The following is a 25,890-nucleotide window of genomic DNA, read 5'->3' as shown; positions in this document are numbered from 1 at the left end:
TTATAGAGATTTGTTTTAGAATTTTTTAACAAATATTACAGTTATATGATGAAAACAATCCATAACTTCATTAGTCAGTGATAAGTGCGACATCGAAGTCCACGTGTATGTACTTTAAAGTTCTGACACTAGGAGATGAATCCGTGGGTCAACAATAAGATAGGACAGTAGTGAGTATCCGATGACAAGTGTCTGGAACATATATGTAATGTGACATGAAAATAGTATAATACTGAAAACAATTGGCAAAACGCTAGCACTGATGAAAGACTTGCTCTTGGGACGGACTTGTGGAGTAACCAAAGTTCAGTGAATTATGAGGTATATTTTGTTGTCGAAAGGAGAAGGAAATGTAGTCTGTGTGCGTTAATGTGTGTGCCTGCCTGTGTGCCAATGGGTGTGACTTCGTCTTTCGCCTGTGGCTCCCTGGAACCCCTGCCTGCCTGTGCTCGGTAGGACACATCCTGGCTGCTGCCTTCAGCGGCTGTGGATGGAGGTTCTGCCCGGACATTTGCTATCGAAGCACGTATGCACACCTCTGTGAAGGGCTCTGTTCTGCAGATTGAAGCAGAGCTGCACGAACACGGGTTCTTACAATCTTGAGGCAGAAGAAATGGAATCCATACTGGGCCAGCACTACATCCGCCCCAGGTTCATCCCATCACGACACCGGGGGTCTGAGGGGATATTCAATCCAGTTGGAGGGAGCTACGTGCCTGTCCTCCCAATATGGGAGCAGAGCGGCCTGCCCGCCTCTAGGGATGGAGGCTTCCAGCCCAGAGTATGGCAGGGTTGGATATTGAGTGGATGATAACATTGCAAGCCTTGCAGATATCATGTGGTGTACAGTGTATGATATCATAGGTTACCCAGTGGAAGAGAACATGGATATTGAGCAGATGATAACACAGCGATTCTTGCGGATATCATGTGCTGTACAGTTTATGATATCATAGCTTGCCCAGATGATGTGTTAGTGAGTGGATGATAACATTGCAAGCCTTGCAGATATCATGTGGCGTACAGTGTATGGTATCATAGCTTGTCCAGTGGATGATAACATCGTGTGTCCTGTGAATTAAAAGATGGGTGCTCAGCGGATAACAGATAGCATGTGCGTTGGATGCTATCCTAGCATGTGCAGCAGACAACACAGGATGTATAAATGATGATAGCATACAGAGTTCGGGGGATGATAACATCGAGTGTACAATTGATGATAACATAAGATCGCCAAAGGATAATAGCATTTTGTGCGTCCAGTGAAAGATAAATCAGAATGTCCTCTGGGTAACACCATAGGGGGTGTCCTGTGAATTCTAACATAGGATCTCCATTGAGTAAGGCCAATAGTTTCACAGGGATCCGTTTCATACAGTGTCGGTGGTTAATGACAAAGGCCTCACATGTTAAAGAGAGGTGTACAGGGGTTCAATGCACAGATTTGTGGGGTTAACTGTACACAGCAGTAAGGGGTACGTGAATATTGTATGAAATGGTTGATAACATGGGGGTGAGGGTGCTACGAAGAAGCTCTGGGATTAATGACACAGGGTATCCAGGGCTTAATATCTGAAGCTGCCTACATGTCAAAGACATAAATAACACACAAGCTACAGGGGCTGCAGAAAATATTGACCTAAGCAGTAAATCCCTGAAGACCCATACCTGGCACCCACTGACTAACGTCATTGTATGTGCAGTGGTAATGGAACAGGGTGTCTAGGAATTTACAAGATAGACTTTACACGAGTTAGTGGTACAGTCATCAGAGTGGGCATGGGTCAATGACACAATGTCTTTTTAAACTAAGCAAGATGTCCAACCTCTAAAACCAGTGGATGTCCAGGGATTAATGACCAAGCAACCAAGGTTTGAAAGTGTAGGATATTCAGGGGTTAATGGCGTGTAGTTTGCAGGGTCCGTGGCACAGGGTGTCCATGTGTTAAAGCCCAGTGTATCTAAGGGGTTAATAATGTACAGTGCCAGTGGGATAATGAAGCAGAGTCTCCTTGGACTCATGACACAGGGTCTCTAGAGTAATCCACACCAGGTGTGCAGGTCCTAATACACAGATTATCTAGACTTCAATGATGCAAGGTGTTTTTGTTAAAGAAGAGGGTTCTACGTGGGCCAGTGGGACAGTGTCTCCAATGATGAATGAAGCAAGGTCTCTGTGTCCGACTGATGAATAAAGTAGGATCTATGCTAACAACTGAAACATTGTCTCAATTAGTTAATGACTCTGGGTCTCTGTGGGCTACAGACACACTGTCTCCATCTGTTAAAAATACAAGCTGTGTGGCCATTGACGCAGTGCCTCCATTGGTTAATGACAAAGGGTCTCAGTAGGCCAATGACACAGTATCTCACTGGTTAATGTCTCAGGTTGTCTGTAGGCGAATGACACAGTATCTCACTGGTCAATGACTCAGGTTGTCTGCGGGCCAATGACACAGTGTCTCACTGGTTAATGAAGCAGGGCCTCTGTGGGTAATTGATACAGCGTCCCCATTGATGAGTGAAGCAGGGCCTCCGTGGGCAATTAATACAGCGTATCGAATGATGAACGAAGCAGGGTCTCTGTGGGCACTTGATTCAGTGTCTCTAATGATGAATGAAGCAGGACCTCTGTGCTGTGGCCGGTTGAACATGCATTTGCAATGCAATAGGTCTTGCATTTGCGAGAGTTTGAGCTATTGGCATTGTAAATGACAATGCTTTTAATTATGTGTTTTGAAAAAGTGCAAGCGGTGCTTATAGTCCTTGGTTACGAGAAGCAAGGCTGGCAGTAAATGCGCCTCTTTTACTGCCAGTCTTGCTTCTTGAAGTACAAATTGCATATTTACTCCCCGTTTGCAAGTTTTCAAAACACATTAATAAAAGGCGTTGTCATTTACAATGCCAATAGCTCAAAATCTCCCAAATGCGAGACCTATTGCATTGCAAATGCTTGTTTTCCTATTAACCCTGTCATAGCATAGGCATTTTTGGAAATAGTAACTCTCTCCTGTGAAGGAACAGTGGTACCAGCTATTGATAATCATGCAGCTGTGACAGCTATATTAAAAGGCCTCCTTTTACCCTGGTTTTCCGATGGTGGGCAGAATTAAAATGACCCAAATTTAGAGACAAATTTTACACCATGTTGATGAGTTGTGCCTTCAGGGCATTTTCAAGTGAGGATTAAACCTGCAGAACTGAGGCCACATTGTTCAATGTGGGAAAGACTCCTCAAAGACCAGGATAGAACTGTAGGGTAGGATGACTGGGGTTACACAGCAGGGCAAGAAACTAATTAAACATTTTTCGGGTGCAGGACACAACTGTCTCTACATCCCTACAACAGTATGACTGTCTTATGATGTTCCCTATTTCTCTGCCATTTAACTGCTTTTCCACATTGTGTCCATGCAGCCATTGGTAATAAAACGGCTTCAACTTAACTTTCAGATGCACGTTTATGCTACTCTGTTTCAGGTACGATTTGAGGATGGGGAGGTTAACACATTCATGAATGCATGGTAAATACCGGTTCATGGATGAATGAGAGCAGTTTGAATGTAACAAAAACAGAGGGATTGGTTGTTCAACCTTAGCATCTTGCTCTCCCCAATCAAATGATCTGAAGTTTGTGCCCTATACCACCCAAGCCACTTATTCCTTAAAAAACTAATTCTATAGTTCGCCTTCTTGCAGGCTGAAGCTAGGAGTCTGCCTTTTTTTTTAGTTCAGAAACATTTTTATTAAAGTAATTTCAGACAAAATAAGCGCAATAAATCAAAAAAGATGTTACATAAGATCAAGCATTAATACAATAAAATTGGGTAGAGGTCAAAAAGAAAGGGGGAAATAAAAGGAAAACAACTGAAGTTAGGTCATAAACAGTAAGCATGACTGAAAAGTCTTAAAATGTATACTAGTAAATCATTTAGGGAATTGAAAACAGTAATATGAAATACGCAATGTGCAAAATACAAAAGTAGAATATGAGACATGAAGGATATGGAACAATATGGAACAGTCAAGAGGCATTTATGGAGGTTTGGGGACTTCCTGCTGCAAGGGAGATAATGGCAAAGAGCGTCTGGCACTGTCATTAAACAAGGAGGTAACAGGATCCCACAATTCTTTTCTTTTTGCAGCCAGAGTCAATGGGTAAACAAAAATCGTGTCTAATCTATGATTATAGCACACAGCATACCACCAAGCCTGATACGATATTTTGGTGAAGTCTTTCCAGTTTTTGGTGATTTGTTGGAAAGCTACTGCTAACAATAAATCAATTATCTTTGTACGCAATGTGCATTGACTCCAAATAGGAGAAGCACTCCCCCAAAAAATGTGTGAAACAGAAAAGGGATGTGTGGAAAAGAAAATTCTATTTATCTGGGACCACACCTGCAAGGAGTCTGCCTATAATAATAATGTTTTACCCGAACATACATTCCCTTATAAGGGAAACGGTCCTGTCACAATGCTAATGTGTTCCCATCTGGCTTCAGGCCTGTGTTATTCAACAACTTTGAACGGTGTTAAATAGTGCAGTAATCCTGAAACTAAAACCCAGCAGGAGAATTAAATCACACCTTGTCTTTCATGCTTTCTTGTATCAGATATGTTGTCATTTCAAGTCCTCTCAGTTGTACATAGACTTTACAGTGTCACGGTTACTATTTACCTTAACTGCTTACTAGTGAAGCACCGAGCATCCTAGGCTCTGAAGTGAGCCACACTGTACCATACAAAGTTACTCAGGTAGTAAAATTGGGAAGAAAAAAGCTGAAATCCCCAGTTTTGCGGGTTTCTTCCTTCTTTGAGGACAGTGAGAGGTCGCCTCTCTGTAACGGGGCAAAGATAGAACTCTTAAAGTAAGCCTTCAGTTATCTTGGTCAATGAAATTCTACAGGGAGTATATATGCATTATCTATGTATGCGGTGTATGAATAACTCAAACCTATCCAAAAGACAGCAGAGCAGTTTAATTGTGATCTGCTCACTTCTCTTTAACTTGCGTCATGGATCTAAGCTCAGATATGGACAAAAACATGCTAAAGCTCAATAATCCGTAGGGAAATTTAAAATATCTACTGATGTTATTAAAAAGACCCAGATTATTCACTGATTGGTGGTGCAATCAAAAACTTCCAGTCTTTCATCTCTTGCCGCCCTCTTTAAATTGCATACCAGGTACACCATACATATATGGTCATTTATGAAGTCAAAGGTTAATGCATCTACAAATGGATGTATTTGCCAGGTGATCCTAATGCAAAGGACTGTCACCAGACCACCTCTCAGAACAATACTCTCTCTGCAAGACCAGAACACAACAGAAACTATAAGTCGTGTGTCAGAGGCTGTGCTTGAGATAGTTAAAGTGGACAAACCAGTGAAAGGAAAACAATAGTTCTGTTTATACAATTCTGAGTAACCAATAATAAGGATTCCAGGAAGTTCCCTAGTGATTATGCCTCGTTGGGTTCTGAGACCAAGTATGAGATACATTGACAGAGGTTCTCTTTTAAAAGGCACAGATGACTTTGGGATATCAATAAAATCATTTTAAATGTTGAAAGTTGCAACTCTGCATTTTGTTATGTTTATTGCATATACTTTTTTTACTGATGAAGATCATGTCTCATGATCCAGTAGGTAAACACGGAAGGCCACATTTGTATTGCATTTCATATAAAGAGCTGAAATAAGGCATCTTGCACAATTTTAATGGTTTGCCAGCCTACCCCGCTGTATGAAAATGTAAATGCTTGTTTAACTGGATAAAGTACAGAAGTGTGACCCACGGCTTTATTCTTAAAAAAGGCAAATGGAGCTTTTATGTGGCATGCATCTGAAATAATAATAATAATAAAAGGACTTCGAAAGTCGGTCCGTACCTGCAAAATATCATTCGGGTCATGTTCTGCTGAAGCAGCAAACACACTATGCCCACAGACCACTCCTTCTGCCAGAAAATACTTGAGCAGCAAATGGGAATAAACGTTGTATTTATCTTCTTCTGTTGGAATAAGCATATTGGGTAATTAGAATGATGTACATCGCTGCCTAAAAAACAATCATGATTTCCAAAATGAGCAGAATAACGGTATTGTTTTAAAAAAAAAATATTTCTATTATTTTTCCAGAACAGTAATTTCAAAACAAAACACAGTTCAATTACAATCACATGGTACCATACATTATTTGCCACTCCATCGACCATTACCTCATCTCTTTCTTCACTACATCCTTTGTTATATTCTGCTAGGCATGGATTTACTCCAGTTAATAACTTGTTCTCTCAACTCCTTTCCCTTCCTTGTCCGACGTGTCCTCAAGTAGCTGTTGGACCAGTCAAGGATAGGGATAGCTCTCCAGGGCCTGCTTGGTCTTCATCTAATAGATCCAGCCCATAATATTTCCTCCATTCTCCCCAGACCCTATGGATTTTTCTCGGGCCTCCTCTTGCCTTATATGTGACCTCTCGGCCGCCATATACATATCCATACCTTCTTTCCATTCCTGACCATGGGTAAGTTTGTGTCCCCCCCATCGTCTCGCTACATCTCTTTTCCCTACTACCAGTGTTGCGTAGTAAAAATTAATTGTGGTCGATCTACGTCTAAGAGGTTTGGGATGCCCAATAGGATACATTTGGGGTCTAGGGGTATAGAGATCACCATTATTTTGTTCAGTTCCAGTATTACCTTCTTCCAATACATTTGGATTAACCATATTGTTAAAAGCTCTCTGCACTTTAATGCATCTGTTCTATTAGATGTTCACTTCGAAGAAAGCTCATCAAATAACACACTTAATGCACATGTATATTCCTCCTATAAAGCATCAATAAACTCCATGGGTTATTTTTGTGCTGTAACAGAATACACAATGTAAACATGAACGGCAAGAATTTCTTGGAGGTAAATTGCTTAAGGGTGTTTTGTTTATATTCTGGACAGGTTTCAAATGCATATTGATAAAATAAATGCAATAGGGCCGGTGGACCTGCCCAAATGACAATGTAAATAATCAACCTATGCTGTCCTGACAATGACCATAATAATCGTGCAGTTGGCCAAAACTCATTGACACATACTCAATGAATGGACTCAACAGATCACAATGTTATGTTAATTTCATTTGTACAGCACACGTATACTCTTAGGTGTCTTGGTGCTGCCGGTGCTAAATACTATGATTTGGACTACTACTTCTAAAAGATCCAGGTCTTCAGTTGTTTTCTGAACTCAAGAAGAGAAAGAATTTTCCTGAGATATAAAGGAAGGGAGTTCCATTTGTTGATGGTATTGTAGCTGAAACTCCTCCACTCCCAGTTCGACTATTTAATTCTGACCGTGGGCATCAGATTGCCATTGGCCGAACGCAAAGGTCTGTTAAGGGAGTACCATCTAAAAAGGTCCCATAAGAATTTTGGACCTTCTTTATGTAGTGCCCTATGGGTGATGCAGAGTGCATTAAACGTTACCCGCTGACCGACTGGCAGCCAGTGTAGGTCCCTAATTGCTGATCTAACAGACTGATGTTTAGGTATATCCAGAACAAGTCTTGCGGCGTCCTGCAACTTTCTGAGGAGAGTAGATTGAACATTGATATAAAATCCATTATAATAATCAAGTTTAGATAAAACTAAAGAGGTTACAACCAGCTTTCTTGAAGTTTGGGAATGAATGGAAGGATTTTTCTTATGGTTTTGATTGTGAAGTGCGAGGAAGACACAGCCTTAGAAACTTGATTGTCTGGCCACCAGGCTGAGGACCATGGTGGAAAAAGATTGCCTAACATAATCACTTCCGTTTTGCTTGAATTTAATTTCAGGCAATGAGTGCTCATCCAGTGACTTAGAGTGAGCATATAGTTATGCAGTTTTAGGGAGTGATTGGTATCCTAATCCAATGTCGAGATTACCAACTGGGTATCGTCGGCATAGGAGGTGGGAATCAGATTAAAACTTCTTATCAGTGGTGCCAATTCCACCACATACATTTTAAAAAGAGTAGGGCTCAGTGAGGAGCCCTGCGGGTCACCACATGGAAGGGTGAACGGTGCTGACTTGTACTTGCCAAGATGGACTTTTTGAGTTCTCTTTGATAGAAAAGATGTTAAAAGGGAGAGGTCTTTCCCTCCTATCCCTATTGATTTCAGTCAATGTACCAGAAGGGTGTGATCCACAGTATCGAAGTTCTACTAAAGAGGTGTGTTTGCCAACTCCGGATCAGTAACAGTTCTCCTCGACCAGAGTCAAAACGGTTTAGCAGCTGGCATGGTTGCAGTTGTTTAATACTAGATTCAATGAGAATTATCTGCGTTCAGCCTCTTTGCAGAACACACAGCGAATGGATATGTGAGCCGAAGCATATTGCTGTTGTTTTGTTTTACTGGGTTCTCTGGTTCATTGCTCTTAATCAAGTCACGGCAGGGATGTGTGCTCGTCATCGCAAGAGGACTTCGAATTAATAACTTAGTCTTTCTAGAATTAGAGAAATTCAGAATCTACCAAGAGCAAAACCTAAACTTTTCTGATTCCCTTTGGAAATTCTCCTGTCATTGGATAAACAAACTCAACACACTCTCTTTTCCATAAAAAACAGCTAAAAACACACCTTTACAAACTATTCCTTTATTGACCCAAACCCCCCTGCAACATCTGCAATCATCATTGCTGTACCTTGCTGCTATAAATTCAAACTGGACTGGTATTTGTTTCTTCTAGGTCTGTAAAACATGTTCATTCTAGTTCACCACTTGCTTACTCTAAAACAGACTAGTGTTCTAACGCAAAAACATACAAAATAGTAATAAATGTTGTTATATTTCAAGAAATTTTTAGTCACGATGATGCTCTAATGCAGGTCTATGTGTATGTGGGTGCCTTACGTTTAAGTTTAGTTAACTTTATTTAGAATGGTTGAAATGTAAATTATCGAGAGGGTGTAGATGTGTTAGCTTAGTATGAATATATGCATATTTGAGGAGATGATGGCTTGGATACATATTACACACATGATGGTATGGTGTATTGCGGCATGTGTTTGCAGAGGGTGAGGCGCGAGCATAATGTGATATAGATCTGCTGTAGGAGAGTCAAACATGCTTTAAGGTGTAGTGTCCAATGCATCCTGTTGTTGTATGCCAATGTGGGAATACAATTTAACAGAGAAACCCTCATTAAATGATTTGGTCACAACTAACCTTGGAAAGGACACAAGGAATGGTCTTAAACATCTATACACGTATATTGATAAGAGTTTAAAACAAGCTAATAGTTCTTAGCTGAAGACATGACACATAAAAAGAGTACTTAACAGAGTTATTAAATATGTATGTTTAAATAAATTCAAGACACTGTTGGAAATATTTTATCTAGAGGTGGTAATAGCCCTTGGAATAATTTGAGTAGTGCATACTATCAACAAATACTCCCTTGGCAGTAACAAGAGGTGTAACCAATATCAGTAAAGTAGCAAAATGAGTTTTGCACGGTAGAGATCTGCAAAATGCAGACTTGAGTTCCAGAAGGGTCAATTCAGCTTTTGCTTCTTGTGAGATTGATAAAATGAACAATGCTTCTAACTGAGTAATGCAAATGAATAATAAAATGTACTACGTAAAGCACTTTGGATGCAAGCACTATTACATTATTAGCATTAATATCCATATTCAAAAGTTCTTCTTTTATTAGTCCTGGAAGGAACATAGACTGTTAACCGGAAGGGATTTTATTCTACAGCAGGGACAATATCCGAATATAATTGCAGGATATTGTTTTTCAAGCTAATAATTATTGTTTGGGAATACTTACAACAATGTGAAGACTGCAATCAGTGAGAATTAACCAGATGGAGTGATGCGAGAGACCCCGTTATCTGCCAACATATTTGCTGTTCTAAAATAAATTAGACTCGTATAAACTACTCACCACTGCCCCTTAGCTTCATTTCTCTACTCTGACAGTGTGAATTTATTTCCGTTTATTGTCCATTATCAATTTACAAACATCCAAGAGTCCTCACACTCAATGAACTTTCATTGATGGGCTAAACTATTAAAATAAGTGATTTATTGACTCTTGCCATGGACTTCCTTCAAAAAGACTGACAGCTTCTTATCCATCCTTCAAACTGTTTGATTTATAAGATTGATTACATAGTCTTCATTATGGATTATGTGCTACCTGTAAATAAGTCACTCACACTTATACTTGTAATTAGTAATTTCCTCTCCCAACATTTTTACCTTTTGAAAGACTACCATAGTTGTAGCTATCAAATCAAACAACACAAGGCAAGGTCTGAAAGTGTACACAAAAAAACTTACCTGAAGGGGAAAATGCACAGAATATACAAAACATGATTTGTCTCCTTCCGACTAGCATGCAGGAGTCTGTCCTCTATTATTTTTTTTGTCAGTTAAGCTTTCTGTCCCGTCCCTCCTCTACTCATCTTCCTCTCTTTTAGATGTGTGTTACAGTGTTCCCCTACAAATGGCAGGAGGTCAGTAGGTTATATCTGTCCTGGAGCTCTACAAAACTGGATATCAATTATTGGTTTGACAAAAGCTCTTTTCCACCACCCTCAGTCAGTTTTCACCCCCATAATCTATAAATAGATTCCTGAAAATTCTGATCTCTCCAACTACAGAGTGGTGGAAAAACTCACCTCTTAGGGAAAATCATTGAAGAAGAGGTCACTATTCAACTTAAAATACGTAGTAAAGCCAATAACCCCCTACAAAATAATAACAATGCTTCAGAGAAACTTGGAGGACTGAGAAAGCAAGTTTCAAGTACTAGGTGAATCTCTCAACATATTTAATTATGTTGACTTTGATTTACTAGAACATATGGATATTTTCATTGGTCAAGAGATTCTCCGACTGATGTTTTAGCCCATGATGGTAAGAAGAGTAAAGGTCCTAGAATGTCTCTTTCATTCTGTCAGGGAAATCTAACTTTTCTAAACTGATTCTTATAGATTCTCCAATGGTCTCTCTCTTGAGGAATTGTTCATGGTTGCATTATTTTACACATTCTTTATAACTTCTATAAGTGACTGCCAGTACCTCAACTGAAAGCTTTTAATCAATAGAAGGACAACGCTCAGCTCAATGTTGAAATCACCTTCACAATCAAAAGAACATCCCTTCAGATTAAATATGTGCTAGTACTCCATGGATCTGATGCAGACTTCCGCACGCATCGCAGATCGTTCGGACACGCTGTAGACTCAGAGTTATCCCTAAAAACACATGTAGGGGGGCGTGGCTAGCTACCAGCCAAGATGGCAGCAGCATAGCGGAGCTCTGTAGCTAACGAGCCATCTCCAGCGAAATCCGTTCACTAATCCGAACCATCGCAGCGTCATTACCGGACCATCGGAACCCCCTACACTCCGGTGCACACGGAACTGTCTAGATTCCCTGGGGGACTGACACCCGAGGAGCTACACCGTGTCCACCACAGGGGCCTGGTCTGGCGCCAAAAGCCGGGGACTCCAGTAGAAGTCTGCGCCGGCGGGACCCGCGATCAGAGGCAGAGGCCGGCGCCGAACGCGGAAAGGTACGTCCGACAGCGCCGCTTCTCGAACCGCTGTCGGAGCAGAACAGGCACAGCTCGCCCTTGCCTCCGCTGAGCGGCGTCGCCGGTACCGGTGGCGGGCTTACAGCGGAGTAGTCGATATTGGCAGGAAGACGCCCGACCAGTACGGGCGCGAAGTGAAGGGGCGGACGGGACTCGGCAGCGGCCCGGGATCGGCCGGCGGCGGCGTTGCGAGCGAGGGGAGAAGGGAGACGAACAATACTACGCCCCAACAACTCACAAGGGGGCCCACCTAGAGGCACACTTACACTGCCTTCACGACAACTTGGCATCAACTGTACTGCAGCAGACAGGACAAAATCAATAAATAAAGAAAGAAAAGCACACTAAGCCACCTCTAACACTGCGGCGAACTCGGCAAAGCGGGTCTAAAGGCAGCACTGGACTCAGCCACCGCCATAGGCGTCACTACGGACAAGGTGAGCAACACACGGGCGCACAAACGGCAAGTCCCTAATACCACACCCAACTCAACACCACCTCCACTTGGCGAGCAAACGGCATACCCACTACACGACCCGACCTCCCTCTCAGCTACTTGTATCTTGGGCCGTCCGCTATGTCTGGAAGAGGGACCAGAGGCCAGCAGGCCCCAAAGCTGGACAAGTTTGCTTACCAAAAAGATCCGCCTGACAACACCGCAACAAGAGGGGACCCACAGCGCTCGCCGCCCCAAAACTGTGGAACGCAAAATGACACCGACAAGGTCACCCTACTGGATGTAATGTCCACGCTGAAGGCGATGCAATCATCGATGGGCACGATATCAACAGACGTCTCCTTAATAAGGGCGGACCTCGCAAAGATGTCGGACCGGCTCGTGGAAGTGGAAAAGACAACCACCGGACTGGTGAAGGACACGTCAGAGCTTCAACGGAGAGTCCTACAGTTGGAAGACGACAACGCCACGCTGAAATCCAAACTGGACGACCAAGAGGGCCGCTCAAGACGCAATAACATACGTCTGGAGACGGAAGGTGGCCATGCCCTGGACCTCTACGTCGAGGATCTAATTAAAAATCAGCTCCAACCCAAAGGACTATCGAATTTTTTCTCAATTGAGCGCGCCCACAGAGTACCCGGAGGGAAAGCAAACCCAGGGTCAGCACCCCGCCCCATCCTCATGAGAGTCTTCAACTTCAGAGACCGGGACGCCATTTTACAATCAGCCTGCGCACGCCCGCCGATACGAATCGACAACGCAGAATTTAACTTCTACCCAGACTATACGGCTGCGGTGGCTCAACAACGACGGGGCTTTACTGACGTAAAAAAGGAACTGAGAGCACGTGAACTCAAATATTCTATGCTTTTCCCAGCAAAACTGCACGTCGAATCAGAAGGGAAGACATGGTTCTTTGAGTCGCCGCGAGACGCCCATGAATGGTTGGAGGGATGGAGACCGGCCAAAGGACCTAGGAATCGTGGCCCTCAGTGCGGCAACGGCAACGGCAGCCCACGGATCGCCGACGAGACGGAATAGCCGAGAAGCAAACACAGTACCGGAGGACTCTTCCAGGCACTAACCGGGTGGCACCGCATATTGAACTGAAACGCCGGAGCTCACCCCCGGTTAAGGTGAAAGAGACGCTACAATGGCGACCAGATAAGAGAACATTTGTCCTCGGAAGCAGGGGGCCAGCCGTGGTAAGAAACTGACCGTAGGACAGCGGGCCCATGCAGGTAAGACATTCTGATCTGGACAGGCACTGCATGGTATTAACGGAGAAGGGACTCGGCAGCGGACGCAGAAGTCTCACCCCCACGAACTAGAACTATAACTATAAGTTGGGACTTTAAGCACTCTGCTCAGTTGGGGAGGTGGAGGGTTCTTTTTCCACCGGGCAGGGAGGCAGGGAGGGGGGTAAGGAATTTACACGTTTTATGTTTGACTTGTTCATGTTCTTTGTTACTGGCTTTGATAATTCACGCATGCACACATGCAGCACGGGCTCAGGCTCTTCTCTATGCACCCAGACACATCACCTTGAACGTGGCACGCTCTAGGGAGAAGCTTGTCGCTCCAACCATACACCATACCCACCTTACAGGCCGATCCCTAAGCGACCCACAATACTTGACAGATAATGTCAAGTTGACAACCCCAACTCCTACACAGCAGTCAGCACCGCGACTACAACACTACGACGCACGCAATGACGGACAATGTACCACCGGGGCCTGATCCCCCAGGGAACACACTGGTATCCCCACCACTGACTATCATTTCCTGGAATGTGAATGGGCTGGGCAATAAAATTAAAAGGGGTCTGGTGCTACAATACTTAAAACGCAAGGCACCAACGCTGGCCCTGCTACAAGAAACACATTTGACAGGCACAGCATCTAAGGCACTGAACAGGTGGGGCTTTAAAATGGTTGCACATTCGGACTTCTCCTCAGGCTCCCGAGGAGTCGGCATACTAGTCAATAAAAGCGCCCCGCTGATAGTCAGGAACACATGGGCAGACGATCAGGGGCGGTTTGCAGCAGTTACATGCCAATGGGAGGGACGGACCCATAATATAATATCAGTATATATTCCCCCCACACTCCATCAAGGGGCCTTCCGAGATCTTGGAAAATTCCTACTTGAGCTCCCAGAAGGGGACATGATTGTGGGAGGGGACTTCAACGCAGTACTCAGCACAGCGATAGATCGCCAACCTCCGCGACCCTCAACGAGACCCAACCAACTGTTTAGAGACTTTCAGGACGCAATGGGACTGGTAGACATATGGAGACTGCACCACCCAACTGACCGCCACTACACATTCCGCTCGGGAGCCCATAATAGCCTCTCCCGAATAGACTACATATTCACATTAGCAGTACCTCCTGAACGAGTGACGGCGATAGAACACCTACCGAGAGGCATATCAGACCACTCACCGGTTTCACTCACCTACACTACACACCCCACGAGGCGACAAAGAATATACCCAATCTACCCGGGTTATTTAAAAAACCACAAAATCTCTAAAGCATTAGACACTGCAACCACACAATACTTTGATGAAAACCAAGCTTCAGTAGACTCTTCATCGATCCTTTGGGAGGCGTTCAAGACAGTCATTAGAGGACAGGCCATCTCCGCCATAACTAGCCATAAAAAAGACCAAAGGCAAACAATAGAAGCGCTAGAATCATCAGTCTTAGCAGCAGAAATAGCCCATGCAACCAACCCCACAGATGAAACAGCACACACGCTCACTATGGCGTTGAGCGAATACAAAACTTATGCAGAGGAAATGGCCAAAAACAGACACACAGATACACTACACAGGATCTATGAACTGGGCGACAAAACAGGGAAAATGTTAGCGTGGCTTGAAAGGAAAGAAAGAACGGACAGACGGATACCACAGCTAACCTTACCAGACGGCACACACACCTCGTCCCCCCAACAAATAGTGGAAGAACTAGCCTCCTACTATGAAAACATATACACTCCACGGGGTAACATGACAGAAGAAGACTGCATAGCCTTCCTACACGACATACCACTCACCACCATCTCTCAAGATGACGCGCAAGAGCTTGAGCGGGACCTTAACGCAGAAGAATTGGGAAAGGCACTGGCAGTGGTACACACAGGCAAAGCAATGGGACCGAACGGTCTGCCGGTGGAATTATATAAAGCATTTGCCCGACAGCTCATCCCTAACATGCTTACCATGTACACTGATTGCCTAGCGCAGGGTACATTAACGGCGGATCAACGATTGGCCACCATCGTAGCAGTACGTAAACCTAATAAACCTCCCGACCAAACGTCCTCTTATCGTCCGATCTCGCTAATAAATGGGGACGCGAAAATATTGGCGAAACTGCTGGCGCTACGTCTTCAACCTTACCTCGCAACACTAATCCACCCGGACCAATCGGGCTTTATGCCCGGCCGAAACACATCGCTTAACCTGAGACGGTTGAATGGGGTACTCCACTGCATCCCGGACCTTCGTGAAGAGGCATCCGTCCTCTCTCTGGACGCAACTATGGCATTCGACCTTGTTGAGTGGCCATTTCTTTTTGCAGTACTCAAGAAGATGGGTAGTTGGATCAAACTACTATATACGGCTCCTCTAGCACAAGTGGTGGCCAATGGCCATACATTCCCGCGTGATTGCCTTGGGGCGTGGCACGCGACAGGGGTGCCCCCTATCCCCTCTCTTGTGTGCCCTTATTTTGGAACCGCTGGCGGTATTAATTAGAACAGATCCGATGGTCCGCGGGATCACCTGGGAAACAGGATGGGAAGACCGCATATCCTTATATACCGACAATGTATTAATCTACCTCATGTCCCCGGCATCATCCATAGCTACCCTATTAAACATACTCAAGACCTATGGTGAAGCCTCAGGATATACCATAAATTGGACTAAATCGCTCTTATATATATTGCACGGCCCAACGTCCACGCTTCCTCCCGACTGCCCACTACAAACAGTGACCAGGGGCTTCAAATACCTAGGCATTTATGTTACTCCACAGGCCACCGTCTTTACGGAAGAGAACCTGCAGAAACCCTTGCAGAGGCTCAGGTCGGATGTGGCACATTGGGGCTCCCTCCCACTAACGCTGTCAGGAAGAGCGGCGCTCTTTAAGATGCTTTCACTCCCACGGTTCCTCTACGCACTACAAAACACCCCATTCCCGGTCCCACTTACCTACTTCAAGGCAATAGACGCAGAAATATCTTCCCTGCTCTGGGACGGGAAACCAGCCCGTATAGCAAACTCCAAATTAATCCGTAGCTGGTATGACGGGGGGGATAGCACTACCAAGTGTCAAACTCTACTATTGGGCAACACAGTTGACAGTAGTCAATCAATGGTTACACGCCCCTCACAATGATCCCGCTTACAGTTTAGACAGAACACTACTCCCCGCAGACCAACTGATGAAGGCCCTTTACACCAATAAACGGCGTCACACACTTCCTGGCCCTACGGCCCACACAGTCAAAATCTGGCACACAGCTCAGAGAACCTTGGGATGGGAGGGGGTACTCACGTTGGCCACCCCGCTTTGGGACACACGCCGCCTGGGAACCCTGGCTAACACCAAGGGTTTCCGGCAGTGGGACCTCATAGGTATTTCAAGAATAGGGGACCTGTGGAACAGGAGCGACATTATCACATTTGAAGCCCTGCAAGAAAAATACGGAATGGCAAACATGGAACGGTATCGCTACACGCAAATTAGACACGCACTAAGGGGAGCCATCCCAACGGGAACGACCCTGGTTGAATCCTCCCCACTGGAGGATAGACTCCTCACTGAGCATCTTGAGACAAAAGCAATTTCATTAACTTACCGCAAGCTGATAAACAATCTTCCAGACCCCACAGTGGTCCTCCGCAGTAAGTGGGAAGTGGAATTAGGGGATATAGAAGATGAAGACTGGCTATATGCCCTTGCCTCAGCCAGAGACGCCTCCATACCGTCTCGACTTAAACTCATCCAATTGAAGATTCTACACAGAGTCTATTATTCCCGCACCCTACTACATAAATTAGGTCACGTCCCGGGGGCTGAATGCCTGAGGGGTTGCGGCATCCCGGGAACTTACTTCCATACTCTTTGGGACTGCCCCAGGATAAAAACATACTGGAAAGGGGTACTGTCGGAACTTTCAACTGCGAGCGGGGTGGAAATACAACTTGACCGACGATGCTGTCTATTAAATATCTGGCCGCCCACAGATCTTAACCGGGGGCAGCAGACCTGGGCAACACTGGGCATGACATTAGCAAAGCGAAACATAGCTAGAAAATGGGGATCCGGAACCGTTCCCACAAGGTCGCAATGGGGGAATGATATGGACACGGCAATGGTGGCAGAAAAGGCGGTATTTATACACAGGGGATGCCCGAGAAAATGGTCCACTATATGGGGCAAATGGAATACATACCGAGGGGACATATGCAAACCACCACAGGAGATGTCTGAACTGACAGCGAGCCCATAAGAGGGGGCAAAGGGCATAACACAAGGTAACAGACACAGATACCCACTCGAGATTAGTAGTAACTGCGTAGAACTACAAACCAATATGACTCGTTTCTGACAGGAAAGCTGGGTATTAAAGGTCCTCCACACACACAACAGGTGGGCTCTGCCCAGGGGGAAATATACCCAAGGATCGCCTCGATACTGTTGACACGAAGATGATGTGCTGATTGTAAATGTTCACTGATTACCAAATGTAATATTGTTGTTGTATAGTGAAGATGCCAAAGTATATTACTTGCATGTACGAAAACGAACTCTACGTGTACTGTTACACTGAAAAAGCCAATAAAATTGTTTTAAAAAAAAAACACATGTATATATTATAATAAAACATAAAACTATGCATTCCCATCTTTTACCTCACCGAGAGTGAGGAAATGCATTGCACTTTGGCCTTCAAATCTATAATCCGGAGCCAATGAAAGGATCCTTCATTCATTATCTTAGATGATACTAAAAATGCAAAACGTCATATCATATTTTTTAGTTATTACATGGTCATCTCCATGTCTGTAACAGTCCTGCTCGAATTCCAAACCTATTGCATTACTTACAAAGCATTCCATTTCAAACAACCATCTTGCCTAACAAACAATCATTTGCTCATAGAAGCAATTAAATAGATGCAACAAAGATTCCTTTAATCCCAATACCCAAACAGTGAAGTAATTTAAAATATTAAATCAAGCCATCTGCTCTGCATACCTGCTAAAGTGTAAGATACACATTTGCTCCTCTAGAAATTCATCTAGTAAAAACATGTTTATCAAACTTCCACTAAAATAATTAATGGTCAGGTTTTCGATCTGTTTTACTTTGTGAGTTGATTAAGAAAATAACCAATTTCTTTAGTATTCCCTTACTCCCTTTGCTATTCTTGTGAAGAACCCTTTTGCCACTGGTTTAAGGTGTACTACTCAAGTATATTTAATAAATAAATATTGAAAGTGCTTCTTTAATTGTTCATCAGCACATACACTGCCCAAAAGGAAGCCATATCCTTTTAGTGGTCACTGCATCCAGACTTTCCGTTCACTTACCATTACTAAATAGGTCTAAGGATCATCACTTCTTAAAATGTCAGCCCAAGAAAACAATGCCAACCGCATCCCCAAAGCTTAAACACAATCCAGACAACTAATCGCCACCGTTTTAAGACATGTGCCCACTCTACCCTAATTTAAATTTTGAAAAATTGTGGACAGACTAATTTTCACCATCATCCAATAAGTCAGCTGCTACCGATACACTACCTCAGTTTCAGAATGAAATATAAGACTTCAGCTATAAAGGGGGCTGAACGTCCTGATGGTGTTTGAAATCTGAAGTGGAACTAACATAACTTTGGTGATTTTGGTCCCTTCTGTTTTTCTCTGGGCACTATTATGCCTATTAATGACACTGTATGCATCTTCATGCTACTATGCATGTCCTAAAAACTCTTCACCTGCATTCAAGAACAGTGGATCAGTTCTGGAATTGTGGCCCACGGTGTGAAGCTTGCTACCTTGGAGGAGATTAATTTAAGAGGCAGAGCACCAGAGGAGCTTCAAGAACAGGTAAAATGCGAGAGCTGAATATAAGACACCCTTCAATACCAACTCGTGGGCTGAGTTTAGTCTTAAAACAACAGAGGTATGCCTTGTCATTAAAGCAAAGGATCGATAATTAAAACTCTTTTTTCCAAATCATTTTTATTAAGATTTTCATTAACAAGTAAACTGTATTCTTGCAACATTTTCAACCTAGAACTTCAGATGGTTCAACCCCGCTTACAGTACAAATTTCACTTTTCATTTGTAATCATCAATAAAGTAAGAGACTAATGGAAACATCCCAATATTACTTGAATCTGGATATAGACATCTATAATTGAGTCAACAACCTCTCCGACCACGTCCTCATCCAGTATCCCAAATCAATAAAAGTGCCTCCATAAATTCAGGACACTTTTGGACCATCTTTCACAAGTTACTTTTTCAACCTCCATATGCATATCCGGGCCTACTTGCCATTCGTATATGTTTGTCATAGTTTGTGCTGCCCATTTTCATGCCAGGCCTCTCTTGGCAACTGGGAGGGCAAAAATGCAAAATGTAAGCTTGAGTCTGAGTAGGTCGACATCCCCAGGATGACAAACCGAGGCAGCGATGGAGCAATGTAATGTCACACATCAGTATTTGACTCAGCTCTCCCCATATAAACTGCCAATATTCTTGCAACTTGTTTTACCTGCAGACTGCGTGAATAAATGTGGCCTCTTTACAGTCAGGCCATTTTGCACAATCTACTTCTATAGAAATTTTAACAGGAGCAGACGTGTCACGATTGCTATGTGGGTACATCAGGGCTGCCTCCCAATCCACATCCTCTATTATCCCATGTCCACCTCCCATACAGTTTCTGCAACCCATCCGTATTGAGAGTTGTATAGGTAGTGGATATAGCTCCGACCCTGAACTTCTCAAGTAGCATTCTCCTTTCAGGTGGGACATATTAGGAATTTCTCCCCACTCTAAGCCCTCTGCCTGAACTGAATGTCCCAATTGTATCGATTTATACATCTGACCCTGGTGTAAATCATATTATATCTGTACACTAGGGAACGAATGCATGTAATTTCCATCCATTAAATCTCCTTGCTTGGTGATCCATAGAGCATCCCTAGGCTTAAAGCCTTTCAGATTGCTCACTCCTTTTAGCATACCTCCTTCCCATAGCAGTGTTATTGCTATTGTTTTACCCGTTCACCCCACGCACCCTAGGCATTACGCAGCCCACTTCAGTATTGTTTGTGTGGTTGGCACTAACTTTGACCAACCCTTCCCCCAACATATGTAGTGTAGAAATGTGGATTCATCAATGGTTGATCTTTTCATCCTAACAGACAGTTCCCCTCTTGGTGCATATAGCCAATCATTCCTCAAGAGAGATCAGAGTCACCCAATAAAACAGTCTGATATCAAAGTGCAATCTTGCCATTATTCATCAATCATGTCAGTGTTTTCCATCGCACAGTACTGAACACAACTCCCTATCTAGGACCAGAATAGTCAGGTGGTGGTGGGAGTGAGGGGGCGGAGAGTAAGGGGGCGAGGTAAGGGATTGCTTTATATAACATACAGTAACTTAGGCAGTGGTATCATTCTAAAAGCACTGCTCATCCGAGTATCATGAATGGGAGCGACCTCCACCTAGCCACATCAAGCTGGAAATCTCTTATTGTTTCTAAGTTTTCTTTCAAAAATAGCTCGGCCCTTGCCGTCACATAAATCCGAAGGTACTTCAATCCCACTTCTGAGACTATTATACCCCGGGGTCCTTTAAGCTCCACTCTTTAATTTTGTATATAAGGGATTTGTCCTCATTTATTTTATACCCTAAGTATTTACTGTAGTCGCCTAACACTCAGAAAATGTGAGGTATTGTTTGTTGGGACTATTTACATATAAAAGCATATAATCGGCATACAAGGAGAAATTTACCTCCTACATCGTCTTCAATGTTTGAGCACAGCATGCTAATTGCTCCACACAAACAGCAAATAGAAGAGATGACAACAGGCACTCGTGCCGCTCCTCAAGGTAAATCTCTTAGAAGTCATCCCATTCAAACAAACCAGCACTCTTGGTTCTTGATAGATGAGGGCAGCCCAATCACAAAATCCCCATCCAAATCCAAACCTTGGCAAGCCCAGAAACAGTAAAGTGCATTATTATTATTTATTAAACTTTTAAGGCGCACAGCTACCCAGAGAGGGTTTCCCGCGCCAAGGGACAGCTTTAAGGAAGGAAGAGAGAACAAACACAAATCATTGCTGAAAGAGCCATGTCTTAAGTCCTTTGCGAAAGCTGAAATAGAAAGTTTGTTTTCAGAGCAGTGGGCAGGGTATTCCAAATCTTAGGGCCTAAGTGGGAGAACGAGCGACCGCCCATTTTCACCAACTAAAACCGAGGAATTACAAAATCACCTTTACAAGAAGATCTAAGAGAACGGGTGGGGTGATAAGCATGAATAAGTTCCTGTAGATATACAGGGGCAGTACCCTGTTTGATCTTGAATATATAGCAGAGGGCCTTAAACTTGATTCTGCTGGCGATCCTGAGCCAGTGGAGGTCTAGGAGCGACTGGGAAATGGAGACTCTCCGTGGCACATGGCCGAGGAGTCGTGCAGCCGCATTCTGCACAACCTGAAGCTTTCTAAGAGTATCTTGGTCAGCTCCCAGATAAAGAACGTTGCCGTAGTCCTGGCGTGAATAGAATGCCTTAGAATGCATATAATGCCTTCTCTGAATCCAATGAAAGTATCACCCATGGGGCCGTCATGGGCTGGATCTCTGCCCTGTAGTAAGACAGTCTTGTTGAGCGCTGATGCATGAATCTTGACTGGTCCCTATGAATGATGGAACGGATTACTTTTAGTACCCTAGTCACCAGAATTGTCACCAGAATCTTCACTTCTACGTTTAAAGCGAGATTAGCCAGTACCATGCACATCATCAGGGATTTCCCCCTATTTATGTATCAGTATTATGATTGCTTGGGTCAGATCGGATAATAGAGCTACCATGAATATTGCTTCATTAAAGTATATGAGGGCCCAACAAGCTAGAGAGCCTCATTAACAGGTCCACTGGAATTCTATTAGGGACCTGCACCTTCCTTCATGTGTTTAACAGCCTCCTCAACCTCTTCTAGGGATATATCTCTCTACAAATCCTCTCTTTCCTTACACTTTCCCTAGGCTGTGCAAGTCAAGATTTTCAAGAAACTTCTTTATTTCTTCCTCTTCCTCATAAAAAGCTCTATATTACCCAAATTCTTTTATCTCTTTGTTATTTTCGAGCCTCCTAAAGCAGTAGTTATTTTGCCTATCTCTCTTGCAGATGTCTCTTGTCTACAAAATAGGGCCAGCAACCTACCTGTCTTGCCCCAACCCCATAAAGAGCACATTGGTCAGCCAAGTACTGTAGGCTCTCCCCGTCTAGCTCAGTCTAGTGGGAGTCCTTGAGAATTCCATACCGCTATGACAGCAAGGGAGTTTTCTATGTTAAAAGTTTCCCCTTAATCTCTAGAGGTAAAGTTCCATCTGCTGTATTTTCTCAAAATTCATTTTTTTCTTTCCTACAATATACACATGGATTTTACCGTTCCCTTATTTTCCCTAAAATATAGTGCAGTGTCCACTCTCAATTCCGCCACAAATTCAGGGTCTGCTAATTCCCAGGCATTTATACTCCACTTTCCTGGCCCTCCTTTCAGCATTGCTCCCACCTTCATTGAAAGGGGCAAATGGTCTGAGATTACCCTAGCCAAGTAGCTCCATACCTTCCACTACCGGGATTTCCAATGTTGGGACATATATAGTCCAGTCTAGAAAATGTTTTGTGTGTTCCTGAGAAGAACGAGGACTGCTTGTCTCTAGGGTTCTTCAACCTCCACCTATCAGTGAGTCCGATTAATCTGGTGAACTGTAAGAGGTGCGTCTGCTGTGGATTATGTAGTTGGCAAGGAACTATTCTCTCTATCTCCAACACCATAATGTCACTGAAGTACCCTCGAACAATATTCAATTGCGAGTCTGCTTCTAACAGCAGTGAGCCCACCTTCTCCAGGACTCCCTCTTGTAGTTGCAGACGTGCGTAAATACTAATCAATACAATACTATGTCCCCCCAAATCCCTTGTACAGCCGTATAACATCCATTAGTGTCCAACCACCTTTTAGCTTCCTGGAATGACTGATGTTTCTTAACTATAACTGCCAACCCCTTTATACCACAGAAGAAGAGGCAATTCAGATGCCTGAACTTTACAAGTGATGCCACATATTAACCCGTTCGCTGCCAGGCCAACACCCCTCCATGCCAATGCCTTTTTTTGACTATTTGGGGTAGTTCGCGCTTAGGCCCCCCATAACGTTTTGTCCACATAAGTTATTCATGACAAATTTGCGTCCTTTTCTTTAAACATCCTGAGTATTCAAAAGGTACCAGGGATTTGTGGAGGGGACTGAAAAATGAGGCAAAACACAGCTAAACTTTTTTGGGGGGCGGGGGAATAGGATAAAAGTGCAGCAGAAGGAGTCATTTGTGTAGATCCTTCAAGGTTTTCCTGTAGAAAGTAACAGTTGAAATAAAAGATACTGACATTTAGTTGAAAAAAACAGCAATTTGTGCCTACATATTCACCTGTAACTTCTTCTAACTATGGTATTTTTGAAAGCTATATACCGTTACGTCTGCGGGACCCTTCTGTTTGTGGGGTTATTTGAGGCTTGTAGGTTCACCAGGAACCCGAGGTACTCAGAGCCAATAACTGAGTTTCACCTTGCAATGTTTTTTCATAGGTGTACCGGATATACAGTAAATCATTTGGTAAAATATAAAGAGTGAAAAGTCAGTATCAAGGAAATCTATGTATTTCTGAAACAAAATATGGAGTTTAGAAGCAGTGGTTATTTGTGCATCTCTGAATTTTGTGCATACCCATATTAGCATGTGAATTAGAGGGTACACACCGTCTTACATTTGGAAAGCAGAAATGCATAAAAAGACAAATAGTAATAACACTTGTTCTGTTCTACTATTCTGTGTTTCCCTAAGTCTCCAGATAAAAATGGTACCTCACTTGTGTGGGTAGGCCTAATGTCTGCGACAGGAAACTGCCCAAAACGCAACGTGGACACATCACATTTTTCCAATTAAAACTGACCTTTTTTTGCAATGTGCCGAACTGTGGAATTTGGGACCTAGCTCAGTTGGCCCCTAGGGAAACCTAGCAAACCTGTAAATTTTTTTAAAACTAGATATCCAGGGGAATCCAGGATGGGATGAGACTTGTGTGGCTCTCACAGTTTCTGTTACCCAGAATACCCAGCAAGCCAGTAAAAAAAAGAATTTTCCTCACATTTCTGTGATGCAAAGTTCTGAAATCTGCTGGGTGCCACAAACTTCTACCCACCCAGCACTCCCCCAAGTCTCACAATAAAAATTGGTACCTCACTTGTGTGGGTAGGCTTACTGCCCGCAACAGCAAACGGACCCAAAACGCAACATGGACACATCACATATTTCCAGTGAAAACTGATGCTTTTTTTGCAATATGCCTAGCAGTGGATTTTGGAGATTAGCTCAACCGGCACCTAAGGAAACCTAGCAAACCTGTACATTTTTGAAAATACGACACCCAGGGGAATCCAGGACGGGGTTAAACCTGTGTGGCTATCTACAGGTTTTGTTACCCAGAATCCCGGCAAAACTCAAACTTTGTTGAAAAAAACAAAAACAAATTCCTTATATTTCTGTGATGGTAAGTTCTGGAATCTGCCAGGAGACACAAACTTCCACCCACCCAGCATTCCCCCAGGACTCACGATGAAAATTGTACCTCACTTGTGTGGGTGGGCCAAATACCTGTGACGGGGAAGGTGCCCAAAACATATTGTGGAGGCATCAAACTTATTTATCAGAAAACAACCTGGTTTTGCAAGGGTGGCACCTGCATTTTTGGTCACGGGCAAGGCGGCCATCCAGGGAAAACCTACCAAACCCAGACATTTCTAAAAACTAGACACCCGGGGAAGTCTAGGGAGATGTGACTTGTGTGGATCCCCCATCGTTTCCCTACCCAGAATCCTCTGCAAACCGCAAATTTAGCAAAAAAAAAAAAAAAAGAAAATCACATTTTCAATTTTCAATAACATTTCTGACTGGGATTACCAGGCCAAACCAAATTTCCTACCACCCAGAGTTCCACTTCGTCTCACGATAAAAATTATACTTATTGTGAAGGACTTCCCTACTGTCTGAAGAAGAAGATTGGACCCGCTTGCCTTGAACCCAGTCTCCCCAGAAGTAACAGCAAATGTCAGTTGGCGGATCACCTGTTTGAGCTACAGGGACATAAGCTTCCAGAGGCCTCGCTAGAACTGCCCAGCTGACCGGCAGCAACTGGTCATTCCTGGACCTGCCTGAGCCCTGATGCCTTTTCTGGATTAAGTCCTGATCCCTGTAGGTGACTTGTCAGTCCAGGACCCCTGGATAGTATCAGAGGGTGCTTCTCCTGAGCTCAAGGTAAAACTACAGAGGTTTTTGGCTCCTCGCAACCGCACAGTGAATGGTGAAAGCCAAACAGCGACCACCCACGTCAACTGCTAAAATGAAGCTTCAGCAAGACCAGGACTTTGTGTCAAAACAGACACCATCTACCCTGCTTGTCACACTGACAGAGTTCCTTGCGGCCCCCACCAAC

General features: G+C 43.7%; 1 protein-coding gene across 7 annotated transcripts in view; it reads right to left on the bottom strand.

Annotated features, from left to right (window-relative positions):
- Positions 1-25,890, bottom strand: part of ELP4 (elongator acetyltransferase complex subunit 4) — a 1,619,784-nt gene that overhangs the window by 1,119,473 nt on the left and 474,421 nt on the right. For all 7 annotated transcript variants that reach the window (XM_078680831.1, XM_078680837.1, XM_078680832.1 and 4 more), the window contains exon 3: positions 5,898-6,019. In XM_078680831.1, the coding sequence (XP_078536957.1) occupies positions 5,898-6,019 (122 nt within the window). The remainder of the gene's footprint in view (positions 1-5,897; positions 6,020-25,890) is intronic.

This window comes from Lissotriton helveticus, chromosome 3_1, assembly GCF_964261635.1.
Source record: "Lissotriton helveticus chromosome 3_1, aLisHel1.1, whole genome shotgun sequence".
Lineage (NCBI taxonomy): Eukaryota > Metazoa > Chordata > Amphibia > Caudata > Salamandridae > Lissotriton > Lissotriton helveticus.
The sequence above is the reverse complement of the archived record's forward strand: the minus strand, read 5'-3'. Positions and strand labels throughout refer to the sequence as shown.